At 50.4% G+C, this 13,938-nt stretch overlaps 1 protein-coding gene across 1 annotated transcript; it reads left to right on the plus strand.

Moving 5' to 3' along the window:
• The first annotated feature begins 10,617 nt into the window (after window positions 1-10,617).
• Window positions 10,618-12,834, plus strand: LOC146178966 (uncharacterized). The gene has a single exon (XM_084580085.1). The coding sequence runs from the start codon at window positions 10,621-10,623 to the stop codon at window positions 12,832-12,834; it is 2,214 nt and encodes a 737-aa protein (XP_084436211.1). The 5' UTR covers window positions 10,618-10,620.
• Window positions 12,835-13,938: the final 1,104 nt, after the last annotated feature.

The following is a 13,938-nucleotide window of genomic DNA, read 5'->3' on the forward strand; positions in this document are numbered from 1 at the left end:
TATAGCGCCTTAGCAAACGAGCGTCTGCTCTACAGCTTATATCGCCTGCTGCGGCTCAGCAGATAGAGCGCCGCGCATGCGCAGTGAGGCATAGCTAAGTGATGACGTCACACGCAGCGTTCCGGGGAGACTGAGGGTCCCCCTCGCTTCGCAGGCTTTACATTTATCATTTTTCTTTAAATCTCCGAGCGCTAGGGACAACATTAAAACTAGAGAAGCCTGGGTAACCCTGATGCGAAGCGCGGTCCCCGCTAACCAGCAAAAAGCCGTCCGCCTGGCGGCTGAGGCCGCGAATAACCAAAGTATATTCGCCAGTCCTTAGTCGCGGAGGTTCCAGCTCCTCAGGCCTGCGTGCCAGGAGCGGGAACTAGGGGGCCTCCTAAATCGGTGGAAATTAAAGTTTCAATCAATCAATCAATCCGCGGAGACCGGCGTTGATGTGGTTGTAGGAAGAAGGAAGAGAAAATGCATGGGCCTGCTACTGGCTCTGTAGCTGAGCCACCACCACTGCCTCGTGCAGACAGAAAAATAAGAGAACAAAGAAAAAGAAGAAGAGAAAGACGCGCACCGCTACAACAGCCATTGTCCACCACCGAAGCAGTGGCGGGTGCAATGACGGCCTACAACAGATAAAATTCGGCGGCTGGCTAGCCGCCGCCGCAAGCGGCGGTGACCTACCTGTCCCAGCCCCATCAGGGCCAGAATCAGCCACCCTTCACCTGGTAGGTGTGTGAAAAAGGTGCGCGTTACAGAAGCAGAAGAATAATGGAACGCCGCCCGCTCCGTGCACCGCACGTGCGAAGAAGGGGACGGCGAGTAGGCCGCGCACCACGGGGCACGCGGCTGAAGGTCGCCTGAAGGTTAAACTGTGTCGCACGCGAACAACGCCGCAGCAAAGCCAGTGACGTTTTCGCATCAAAAATTGTATCAGTGCCTGAATCGAACCAAAAATCAGCTCCCTTTGCCCAAGCACAAAAGCACTGTACATAAATGACAGCCGAACAAGCATTTAGCAGAACTGCAAACACACTTTCGCACTATTTTCGGATCTAGAGTTACTGAGCCTTCTTAGTGGAAATGCCAAGTGGCTGTCAGCTATAGTGCATTGCGACTTCTTTAGTAGGGTCACTATTTGCTCCAATTGCAATAAAATGTTTCTACCACCACCACGTTGCGCAGCGCTTCCTCCTAAAACATCCTCGTCTAACACTCTCGTGCTCTGCAATGAACGTCGTCGTCTTCATAATCTGCGCCGGTCCATCATTTACCCTGGGTAAATACGCATACGGATGAACCATCCGACCGAGTGCGGCCAAAGTCCACTAACATAGCGTCCGGCGAATCCACCCGGTAACGTGACATAACTCGCAATGCTTTCGCGTTACAGCAGACTTAAGCGCACCCCTGGCATTTCTTCTTCGACCTTTCCCAGCAACCATTTTATTTTTGGCTATGTAAATATATATCTAAAAATTTCTCAGTGCATCCCAACCTTAAGCCGGTCCCCCTGTGTGGTATGTGCAACCTGTTATGAAGTCAACGAAAACACTGCACAGGATAGCACCGAAGACGACGCGCAGACAATATTTGCGGCTGCACGAGAGAACGCGCGCTACGTTCTGGCGGTTAACTGCTGCTTCGAACCAGCGGGCGTAAGCGACAATGCAGTCGTCGGAGTCAAGGCGGCGAGGGCGCTCCAGCGATTCCGTGAGTGTTTCCTTCACGTATTGTCCATGCACTTTCCGTGCTCAGCACGGCAGAACTGTCACGATGCGCAATTTTTTACATGTTGACCGGTCATATTTAGGCCTAGCGGTGATGTAAAGCGACTAATTCCACTTCCCGCCCCCTGTACCGCGACCGTCCCCCTCTCTACTCACTGCCTCCAAAGCAGAAGCGTGTTTACTGTGTTTCCCGCTGTCACCTAATGCGTCATGCATTTAACGCCCCGTAAACATTTCAAACAAAATGTATGCTTTGGCTTTAGTGTCTAACGTTCACAACCAAGTCACAGTCAAAGGCTACACAAAAATATCGTAACATATGATAAAAACTTGAACGAACAGCGCGAGATTGGGAAGCGCGGGAGCCCCAAGGAATGGAAATAAAACCGGGGTATCCATTATCAGCCGCTAGCTACATAACGGGCTAATAATAATAATAGGTTCACAGGAAGGGAAAGGCGCAGTATCTGTCACATTTGTTTCTGTGGGCATAGGAGTGAAAGTTGAAAGAGAGAAAGGGAAGCCGTAGTGGAGGGCTACGGAGTAATTTCGACCACCTGGGGATCTTTAACGTGCGCTGACATCGCACAGCACACGGACGCCTCTTCGTTCGCCTCCATCGAAACGCAGTCGCCGAGGTCGGGATAGAGCCCGGGTACTCTGGCACAGTAGTCGGGCGTGTTACCACTGCACCACCACGGCGGGGCGACTGCGTTCCTCGAATGCGTGTTCTTGCCATGCCAAGAATTTTAAAAAACATTTGGGGACACCTCAAGCATTACCTTAAGAGTAAGCGCGATAGTGCTTTTACACTGCCTTTTCATCTTGTCCGGAGCACCCGTGTTCGAACCCGACCGCCGTCGGCTGCGTTTCAATGGAGGCGACAAGGAGAGGCGTCCGTTTACGGAGCGATGTCCATGTACCTAAGACATTTCGACTGTTGGAAAGAAGAAAAAACGCACAGGCCTGCCAACTGGCTCTAGCTGAACCACCGCGGCTGCTACGCGCGGACAAAGGAGAATTGAAAGATGAGAGGAAAAGGAAAAGAATTACAGCCGATTTGCGCATTAAACGCCTAGAAGGCATTTTCTTTTCTTTCTTCTTACAGCCACAACAACACTTTCTGCGCCCCTATACCTTTCTTTGTATTTTTAAGTTTCCTGTGCTTTGCTTTCCATTGATAATTGGTTCACAGGAAGGGAAAGCAGTGTCTGTCAAGTTGTTCCTGTGGACTCCTGCACCACACCGTAAGTGAAGGAAGTAAGGTTGGAACTAAAGTGGAAAAAGAGGAAGGAGCGTCGTAGCGAAGGGCGTAATTTCGATTTAACTACTCCGACACCGCACAACACATGGACGCCTCTTCGTTTCACCTTCATCGAAACGCAGCCGCCGGCGGTCGGGATCGAACCCATCTAAAACATTCTCAAGCGTATGATTCCTCCCTCTGTATGTGCAGTGCTATTAAATGGTTCACAGGAAAAGGGAGGCGCAGTATCTGTCACACTTGTTGGTGAACACCTGAACCACGCCGTAAGAAAAAAGAGAATGGTGACAGTGAAAGCGGAGAGAGAGAAAGAAGTTCCATAGTGGATGGCTACGAAGTTGCTTCGACCAAATGGGGATCTTTGGCGTGCACTGACATATCCCACAGCACACGGACGCCTCTCCGTTTGGTTCTATCTATATGAATAGTTCTATCTAGGGTGCCTCATCCGCGCGCCCCTCCTCCGCCGCTCCGGAGGATGGGGACATTCTTTGAAAAGGTCCGTGCAGCCTCTAAGCCTCCACATTTTTGAGCCCATACAAGTGTGTCCCGCTTTTGCGGCGGCTGCCGTGTGGCGTTCCTTGGCGCACGTTCAAGTGTGGGATTGCAGATGGCAGGAATGCTAATCAAGATGAGACTTCTGGAGGAAAGGCACAGTATCTCACACTTTCTCCGAGAAGTGTGCGTTTGGATGGTACGCCATGGCTCCTGTCGCGTGACATTATTTGGCGCGCATTCAAGATTGGGATTGCAGATTGATTGAATGTCCTTTATTGAATGGGAAGGCTCATGGCCATGGATGGGGATTAAGGGGAGTAGACAGAATCTTCATTGTTTAGGTCGTCACTCGAATCACATTGCTCTAACCAGGCCACTAAGCGAGCCATACTTGGCAAATATCATCTGTGTGTTAGCATCAGTTTCTAGAAGGGAACGGTAGTTCAGGCGGTAGGGTTCGATCTCGGGGCGTCCAGTAGAAAAAGCAGGGCAATCCCAAAGTAAATGAGATATGTCGCCGCAGGTTAGAGTCGTACAGTGGGGGCACGTAATCATTTTCTCCGTATACAGACGCCAGCGGGCCATAATACGTGGCGTGTAAGCCGCATGGGCGATGAGCTTATTCAAAAAGACTTCTTGACTTCGGGTGAGGTGGGTTTTTCTCGTAAAAGGTGGGTCTGGTGTGGCCACCTGCATGCGATGCTGACTGAGGCTACGAAGACTGGTCCGATAAAAGGAACACTCCTGAAGCAAGGAAAGGGTCGCTAATCTCCACCGATGCTAATCTCCGCCCTAAATCCCTCACATTATGCACGGGCAAGTTCATTGAGAAAGGAGGACAGCTCCGCCTTCCTCGCTACCTTGAAGACAAGAACCTGCATCAGAAAGTATGTTTGGCTTCCGAAGCCACCTATCAACCCAAGATGTCCTCCTGCAACGCAAACATGAGGTCATTGACTCACTCCGTAATCGAGGCTTCAGCGCCATATTGGCACTTGACTTAAAAGAAGCATTAGAAATGTCAACCACTCCATATTCTTCGACAACCTTCAAAACACGCACTGCAGAGTCCGCACCTATTACTACGTCAAAGAATTCCTGCAAAATCGTCAAGTGCACATCATAGTGGGCGATACGAGATCCGACGCCATCCATATGGACACGAGGAGGGCTGCTCTGCCCGCATCTTTTTAGCCTGGCCCTTTGCACCTACCGGGCCGACTCAACGCCATACCCTGTATGCAGATGACATCACCATCTGGGCAAATAGAGGAAACGCTGGACAAATCGAGGATTCACTCCAGGAAGCCGCCAACACTGTGCAGAACTAAGTAACCGACTGTGGACTCGACTATTCTTCTACCAAGTCGGAACTTCAAGTCATGCGCCCCCATGGCGGCAACGAACCGACCGAAATTAAGAACCACAATAAACCTATTCATGAAGCACACACCATTCGCATCCTCGACCTCTACATCAGGAGAAAATGTGTCAACGCGACAGTTACCGCTAAACACCGGATGACATGTGAACAAGTCCGAAGAATTATCCCACGTATTGGGACCGAGAAGAATGGTATGAAAGAATGCCACGCTGCGAATAATCCAGGCCTTTATCAGCAGCCGCATAATCTGCGTAACCCCGTACATCAAGTTACGAAAGAACGACCTTAAGCAACTCGACACTATACATCTCATGGGCTACAAACGGGTGCTAGGGCTACCGCTCATCTCGTCTACCGATCGCCTCCTCAAGCTTGGCATCCACACTACCATTGACGAACTAATAGAGGCTCACCTTCTAACGTAAACTTTCTGCCTTTCTGGTACCTTCACTGGACGGCAAATATTATAACAGCTTGCCATTTGCCTACCCAGCACCAAACAGCAGAGGCAGGAAATACCAAATGAATGGAAGAGGCAAACTTCACACCATTCCCCTACCGCGCAATATGCATCCCAAATGTCACTAGGCACGATACAAAGCACAAGCCAGGACGATGGATAAAAACTACTGCAAGGACAAAGGAGCCTTCTTTGTGGGTGATGCGGGTTCCTCTGAAGGCGTCCAAAGAGCAGCGGTCACTCGCCGAGGCCATACGGTTGCGGGATTGATGGCTAGAATTTCAAAGTAACAAAAAGAGAGGCAATAGCGATCGCATTAGTCGAAGCACATACCGATTTAATAAATATCGTCACCGACTCCCAAACTGCCTACAGCAACTACATGAGATGTCGGGTTTCTCCCTTGGCCTGTAAAATCCTATCCCAAGCCGGACAACGCTCCTGAAACAAAAAATAATGTCAGTAGCTGGTCATCAAAGGGTAGAGCAAAACGAGTGTGCACACGCCTCAGCCCGAGAATTGCTCTCCCGGTATCCCTCATCACTCCCCTCATATGACCACTCCCAGCCTCTCACTACATATCGCGAGACACTGCAACACGTCCGCTCAGACAGACAAACATTAAAATAAGTTAAATTGGTTCATAGGAAGGGAAAGGCGCAGTAACTGTCACACTTGCTCTGTGGACACCCGAACAGCGCCGTAAGGGAAGGGAGGAAGGTGGGAATAAAAGTGGAAAGAGAGGAAGAGGAGCCGTAGTGGAGGGCTACGGAGTAATTTAAACCACCTGGGGATCTTTAACGTGCGCTGACATCGCACAGCACACGGACGCCACTTCGTTTCGCCTCCATCGAAACGCAGCCGCCGCGGTCAGCACTTGCAAGGAGTGGATAAATCAGAGGAGTGTCACCATCGGCGCACATTGGAGATCCCTAGGGGGTCGAAATCACTCCTCCTTCCTCCCTTCCCTTACGGCACGGTTCAGGTGTCCACGGTACAATTGTGTGACAGATACTGCGCCTTTCCTTTCCCGTGAACTAATTATTATTATTATAATTAAGCGGGATTTTTGGGAATGCAAAGGCGCAGCATTTGTCGCACTTCTCGGTGGAATCCTACACCTAAAATTGACGACATAAAATTGGAGGTACATATGTCGTTGGTTAAAATCCGTAATGCAAACTAGCCTGCAATTTCCCTAGCAAATGCAGGTGGAGGCGAAATGGAATGACGCCGCACAGAACGCATCACAAAGAATGGTTACTGTGCCTTTCCTTTCCCGGAAACCAATTATTATTATTATTATTAAGCGGGATTTTTGGGAATGCAAAGGCGCAGCATTTGTTTCACTGCTCGGTGGAATCCTACACTTAAAAATTGACAACATAAATTGGATACATATGTCGTCGGTTAAAATCTGTAATGCAAACCAGCCTGCAATTTGTCTACAGATGCAGGCTAAATTGGAGCCGAAATGAAATGACGCCGCACAGAACGCTGCGCGAAGAATGGTTACTGCGCCTTTCCTTTCCTGTGAACCAATTATTATTATTAAGCGGGAGTTTTGGGAATGCAAAGGCGCTGCATTTGTCTCACTGCTCGGAACTTTAAATTGACAACATAAATTGGAGATACATATGTCGTCGGTTAAACATAAATTGGAGATACATATGTCGTCGGTTAAAATCTGTAATGCAAACCAGCCTGCAATTTGCCTACAGATGCAGGCTAACTTGGAGGCGAAATGAAATGACGCCGCACAGAACGCTGCACAAAGAATGGTTACGGCGCCTTTCCTTTCCTGTGAACCAATTATTATTATTAAGCGGGATATTTGGGAATGCAACGGCGCAGCATTTGTTTCACTGCTCGGTGGAATCCTACACTTAAAATTGACAACATAAATTGGATACATATGTCGTCGGTTAAAATCTGTAATGCAAACCAGCCTGCAATTTGCCTACAGATGCAGGCTAAATTGGAAGCGAAATGAAATGACGCCGCACAGAACGCTGCGCAAAGAATGGTTACTGCGCCTTTCCTTTCCTGTGAACCAATTATTATTATTATTAAGCGGGATTTTTGGGAATGCAAAGGTGCTGCATTTGTCTCACTGCTCGGTGGAATCCTACACTTAAAATTGACAACAGAAATTGGATATACGCATGTCGTCGGTTAAAATCTGTAATGCAAACCAGCCTGCAATTTGCCTACAGATGCAGGCTAAATTGGAAGCGAAGTGAAATGACGCCGCACAGAATAATAATAATAATAATAATTAGTTCACAGGAAAGGAAAGGCGCAGTATCTGTCACACGTGTCTGTGGACACCTGAACCGCGCCGTAAGGGAAGGGAGTAACAAAGCACGCATCACAAAGAATGGTTACTGCGCCTTTCCTTTCCTGTGAACTAATTGTTATTATTAAGCGGGATTTTTGAGAACGCAAAGGCGCAACATTTGTCTGACTTCTCGGTGGAAAACTACACTTAAAATTTACATAAAATTGGAGGTACATATTCTTCGAGGCCATCGTCGCAGTATCAAGCGAGAATACGAGGTTGGTTAGATTTGTCAGCGTCTTTTAGTCACGGATTAAAAGAAGGGCAGCGCGCGGGAAGTGCGTCTTTTAAACGAATGACGCCCATCTGCTCTGGTCATACGAAAGCACTGCTCACAAAACAAGCCACCACTGCCAAGGGATGCTCGTACGAAATTTGCGAGTTTAACTGGCAGGCTGGAGGGGCCTGTGGCCCGACCAGAAACGGCACGTCAAAAGAACTTGGTTTGATGGCTGCTAGTGCACTAGCGCTACTTGGGATCTCTGATTTAAAAACTGATTTATTTATAGGAAGGAAAAGGCGCGGTATCTATCTCACTTGTTCTCTGTGGACACCGCAACCGCGCCGGAAGGGAAGGGAGGAAGGTGGGAGTGAAAGTGGAAAGAGAGAAAGAGGAGCCGTAGCGGAGGGCTACGGAGTAATTTCGACCACCTGGGGATCTTTAACGTGCACTGATATCGCACAGCACATGGACGCCTCTTCGTTTCGCCTCCATCGAAACGCAGCCGCCGAGGTCGTGTTCGAACCCGCGTACTGCGGCACAGTAGTCTGGCATCTTTCCACTGCACCACCACGGCGGGGCATTGGGATCTGTAATGTGCGCTGACATCGGGAGGAGAGGGGAAGGCGTAGGAGGGTGGCTGGTCCTGGCCCTGATAGGGCTGGGATAGGTTAGCCGCCACCGCTTAGGTGGTGGACGACGGCTGTTGTAGCGCGCGTCTTTACTTTCTTCTGTCAGCACAAGGCGGCGGAGGTGGCTTAGCTGCAGAGCCAGTAGCAGGCCCGTGCATTTTCTTCTTCCTACAGCCACAACAATAACAGCACTGACATCGCACAGCACATGGACGCCACTCCGTTTCTCCTCCATCAAAACGCAGCCGCCGCGGTCGGGATCGAACCCGGGTCTTCCAGCACAGTAGTCCGGCGTCTTACTACTGCACTACCGCGGCGGGGCAATCGCTTGTATTGCGTATTAACGCGGTAGCGTTAAGGAGCTCGTGTCGCAGAAAAGCCGGTGTCGTCGGCGGCGTTGGCCGTGAGCGATAAATCCCGGCATGCACTTCATAAGCGACAAACACAGAAGAACCCCTTCTCGCAATGTGCGGCGCTGCCCCGACACGTGGCGCGCCACTCGCCCCTGACGTTTCGCCGTGCACCCTCACGGGTCGTAAAATCAAGCGTCTTTCCTTTCTTTAGATCACTATCTTCACTCACCCGCTTCTCCTCTACGGGCCGCGCGGGTACCGGTGCGAGGATGCCCCAATACCATTGCGTTTAATAAGTATTCTCGCTCTCTCCCCTTCCAACATCCAGCGTGCGTCACTCGAACAGTGGTGTTTAGGCGACGCGGCTCCTCTTTCCGCTCACAGCGCGATTGCTAGGTGCAGCGTCTGATGCCGGACGTCTCTGACGTGATCGCTGCGCCGTAGCGCTTCTGCTGGGAAAGCGTCCCCTGCGATGTGTGCCGAGCTGCTTCCGAGGAATCATGCTTCTGCGTGGTGCTCCCAAGCGAGATAGAGGACGATCCCATCAAGGAGTCAGACCCATGATCGCGTCCGCCTTCATGGCGCGTCGCTGCCCGGCTTTCTCCCTCCGAGGCACCGAGTTCTTTGGTTCGTTCCGCTTGCTCAGGCGCACGTTTCGTTGCCGCGCCGAACGCTGTGTGACTCAAGAGCATACCGAGCGAATGAGTGGGCGGTGCGAACGAGGTGCAATAACGCTATCGCGTTCCACTCTTGAAGGCGAAGCTTAAGCGTCCTCCAAATTTTTAAACGACAGTATTGGTTTCGTTTTGTTATGTAAATTAACATAAAAAAGTGGTTTTAAAGACGCTTTCGCGTCTGATCTACACGCGAAACTTACGGAGGCGAAACGAAGAGGCGTCCGTGTGCTGTGCGATTTCAGCGCACGTTAAAGATCCCAGGTGGTCGAAATTATTGCGTAGCCCTCCACTACGGCTCCTCTTTCTCTCTATCCACTTTCACTCTCACCTTCATCCCTTCCCTTACGGCGTGGTTCAAGTGTCCACAGAGCAAGTGTGACAGATACTGCGCCTTTCCCTTCCTATGAACCAACCAACGACGCGCGCCCCGCCGGGGTGGGGCATTGGTAAGACGCCCGGCTGCTGTGCTGGAGTACCCGGTTTCGAATCCGCCTCGGCGGCTGCGTTTCGATGGAGGTGAAACGAAGAGGCGTCCGTGTGCTGTGCGATGTCAGCGCACGTTACAGGTCCCCAGGTGGTAGAAATTACTCCGTAGCCTTTCATTACTCCTTTCTCCACTTTCACTTCCACCTTCTTCCCTTCCCTTACGGCTCGGTTGAGGCGTCCACAGAAAACATGTGATACAGTTATCGCGCCTTTCCCTTCCTATAAATCAATCGTGGACGACACGCCGACGTACCGGACATTGCATTGTAAAATCAATAAATTATACGAGTCAAATCTGTCCTCAAAAGCAACGCGTCCTTGAGAAAAACATAACATCTTTGCATTCTGACCATCAAAATTGACCTATGTACAAATGTACAATTTTTAACAAAGGTCAGGTGCTCGGTTGGCACACGTTCTGTCCGAAATGCGATTACCTAATGGCTTCGTGCGATTTGTTTTTTCTTACGTGGTCTTTGCGGCGTCGCTATCGTCCTGAAGGGGGGAGTGCTGCAATTTGCACAGAAAAATTGCACATTATATGCCTTAAATAAGCACGTGCCATTTTCCAGGTTCACCACATGGCGCCGTGGCGTGGCCGCCTCAGGGATTACGCCGCCTACCTGGTACAACACTGTCCAAGCCTGTGCCCCTCAGTAAACCAGCTGTTCTCCAACTTGCGCTATCTTCGAAGTATCCTAAGCCACAGCAAGATCGACCATGATGCGCCCTGTACGGTGGACGACCCGGATGGCTGCGGCATACTAGCAGATCTAACTGTCTGGAACGAATTCCTCTGGGTGATTGACTACGAGCTCCGTGAGACCCGACCGGGACGTCTTGCCCTCTGCTGGCTTCGGGGACGCGTGATACCAGTCGTGTCCGACATGCAGCGCCGGCATTCTCTGGTGCTGGTTCACTGGCTGCTCACGGAGCACCGCTGCCTGGAGTACGCGGAGCTCTGCGAGTCCCGGGTAGCGCAGAGCAACTTCCTCTTCCGCGATGGCCTCCGGCTCAGTCATGGTTTGAGGCACGTCAAGCTCTGCAACAATCTCCTGGATGGTTACCCACCCAAGTATCTGATGGACGCCCTGGCGTCCACCATCGCGACTCTGGACACGCTGGAGATTGCGAACGTGCATTTCTCCGCTGCCGGCGTCGTCATGCTGTGCAAGCTCCTGGACAGGTGCAGCGCGCTGAGGAAGTTGGTACTGCATGGAAACGAGTTGAGTGCGACAGACGCGGGGGCACTCATGAAGAGCTGCGCCTCCTGTCACAGCCTCATAGCGGTCCGAGTTGACGAATCATTCGTCAGGGTAGAATGTGCGCGTGTATTGCGAGACCTTGTATTCGGGAACCGAAGTCTCGAAAAACTTGTCGTTAGCCGAGTCTCTTCCTCCGGTACGCAGGAGCGAGCGTGCAATTTTCGAGCGCTATTCGGTGCCCTTGCTCACCGAAGCACCCAGCTCAGTATCCTCAAAGTGTACAACTTTGAGCTTAAAATTGGCGAACTGCGGTGCCTCAGCAAAGCTCTGGCTGTCAACGGGAGCATAAAGCGTTTAAAGCTGTTGTGTAGTGGCGCTCCTCAGGACGCATATTTCCCGCTGGCTCACGTGATTTTCAATAACGTGTCACTTACCGAGATTACTGTGAGTGCCTCCTTGCTGCCCTCCTGGAGCTTCCAGGCAGTTGCCAGAGCCATCAAGGTAAATGCATCGCTGAAAAAACTGTCTTTCAGCTATGCGTCTCTTATATCTGATCAGGCAATCGAGCTTCTTGACGCATTATCCGTAAACCGGACTCTCGAGCACTTAAGCCTTGGCGCCGTAACTCAGCCAGGCCTACCGAAATTGCTGAAGCGAATTGTCGACAGAGACCTAAGGAATAGGCTAGAGCTCACAGCTATTTACGGTACAGCACAAGAACATATCCACTGTTTCAATGACGGCCTGAGAACTCCCTCCGTAGCATTCATATTAGCATCTCTGATAACGAAGCCAGAGTTGGAGGGACTGTCTCGTGGGCTGTGCGGTAACGCCTCAATAACAAGCCTTGAAATCCACCTGAACAACGCAATCGACTCCGACCTGGCCGTGCTGCTTGCGGCGGTGTTATCCAGTTGCCGATACCTCAGGATGGTGCTGTTTTGCTTCCCTGCTGAACAATCCGAAGCCGTCACAATCTTAGAAGGCATGGCGAAAAGCAGAAGCTTGTGCGACCTCGTGATACGGCGCTGGACGTTTGGTCACAGGGAAGCGGCTGCCTTCGGGCACATGCTGCGAGCGACGCAAACCCTGAATAGTCTCACACTGCAAGACCTCCAGGAGTACTCCGACACTTTCCTGGTGATGGAGGTGTCGCGAGCATTAGAGACCAACTACACGCTGCTGACGGCGATTGAGTGCGAGAATACTGAGAACGCGCTATGCGTTTTCAAGATACGCGACGCGCTACGCCGCAACCTGTCACTCCTTCAGAGTGCTACGAAGTTCGTCGTACAGCCTGTTTCGAACTCCAAGAGGTGCGCTGCGGCTTTCGAGAAGTTGCGAAAGAGCCGGGCCCTGATAGAGAACGTTTCGCGCTTATCGGCGATCACAGAGTTGGAAGCGACTGAGGCTGTAAATCTTCGTAGCCGATACCTCGACGAGAACTTTTTGGTCCTGGCTGGCGTTGTCAAGACGAGAGTTGTGTGTGAATGGGACGGCGCAGGTGACTGCCCTGTGCTACTGGACGATATTGGACTTGACTGCTGGCTCAGGGTCAGACAATACCTCAAGCTTGATGATGTCATGTAGCCAGTCTGTCGTTGCTATTGCGGCCAGGCATGAGAGACAGTCGCTGGCTATCAGGTATAACCATGCAATCGAAATTCTTCAGTGGCGAAGGTTGTTGAGTCTTGCTGCTGTATGGCTCTAATAAGAAGCAGTGCGCATAAAAGGGCAGCGCTCATTGATGTCAGTTTCACTCGCCCAATAGCGATGCAAGAGAGTGCGAGCGGGAAAATAAAATTTGAACTTTGGGTCCCTTGGCCTCAACCACGGTGTAAGATTTATAGGTGGGGACACAGCAAGCCGCGCCGGTGTAAGACAATTAGTCCCCTAGTTCGCGTAAGCCCTACGAGATGGCAGTTCACTCAGCGGCCAGTGACGTAGCGGGCGGCAGTACTTTTGTAAGGGGAATAAGCCCTTTTTGAGGGCCATTTTCTTTTAAACTGAGGCTGATGTTAGGAACATATTTTTGCCGCGTTGTTTATGTCTAGGTCCATTATTAAACGCAATTTTGTGACTCAGTGGCGCCATGCATGATTAAATATAGGCGTAGAAGGCGAAGAACTTTTTGCGCATAATTTGAGCTTGCTGCACGAATAAGCGGCGGCGGCCCGTTGACAACAAGGCCTTAGCCAACGCTCGTCGTGTTCGTTCTTTAACTTTGCCTCTTTGGTTCGCGTATCAATGTCCCCCCTCATCTGTTCGCTCTCCCCACGCGCACTCGTTTTATCCCTAGTTCACTCATCACTTTATTCCTTAAATTAGAGGTCCTCTAACTGGGTTCTGTGAGCTCCCACTGAACTCCCCCACCCTAACTCACTTTCCCTATACCATTATCTCTCTTTCTTTGTTTTTTTTTTCTTTTCACTTTCATTTTTTATCCTGAGGATTCAGAGTACAGTACACACAGGAAGAGAATTTCACAGCAGTGAAAAAGTAAGAGCAAGCATAATTTATGCAATACAAAACAATGGAGCTAAAATTGTGGTTAAAAATTGTCTTAAAACTACATTAGAGAATTCATGAACACTAATGTGATGTGCTACACCAAATCAGCATAATAAATCAGTTAATGAAAACACACATTACTCAGCGTTGTTAGGAACATTTAAACTGGATAGGATGATTGAT

Source organism: Amblyomma maculatum, chromosome 9, assembly GCF_055883805.1.
Source record: "Amblyomma maculatum isolate TAMU_Amacu chromosome 9, ASM5588380v1, whole genome shotgun sequence".
NCBI classification, from domain to species: Eukaryota; Metazoa; Arthropoda; class Arachnida; order Ixodida; family Ixodidae; genus Amblyomma; species Amblyomma maculatum.

What these genes read in the sequence shown, in the direction of transcription:
- LOC146178966 (XM_084580085.1), top strand. Translation starts at nt 10,621, where the DNA reads ATGGCGCCGTGGCGTGGCCGCCTCAGGGATTACGCCGCCTACCTGGTA.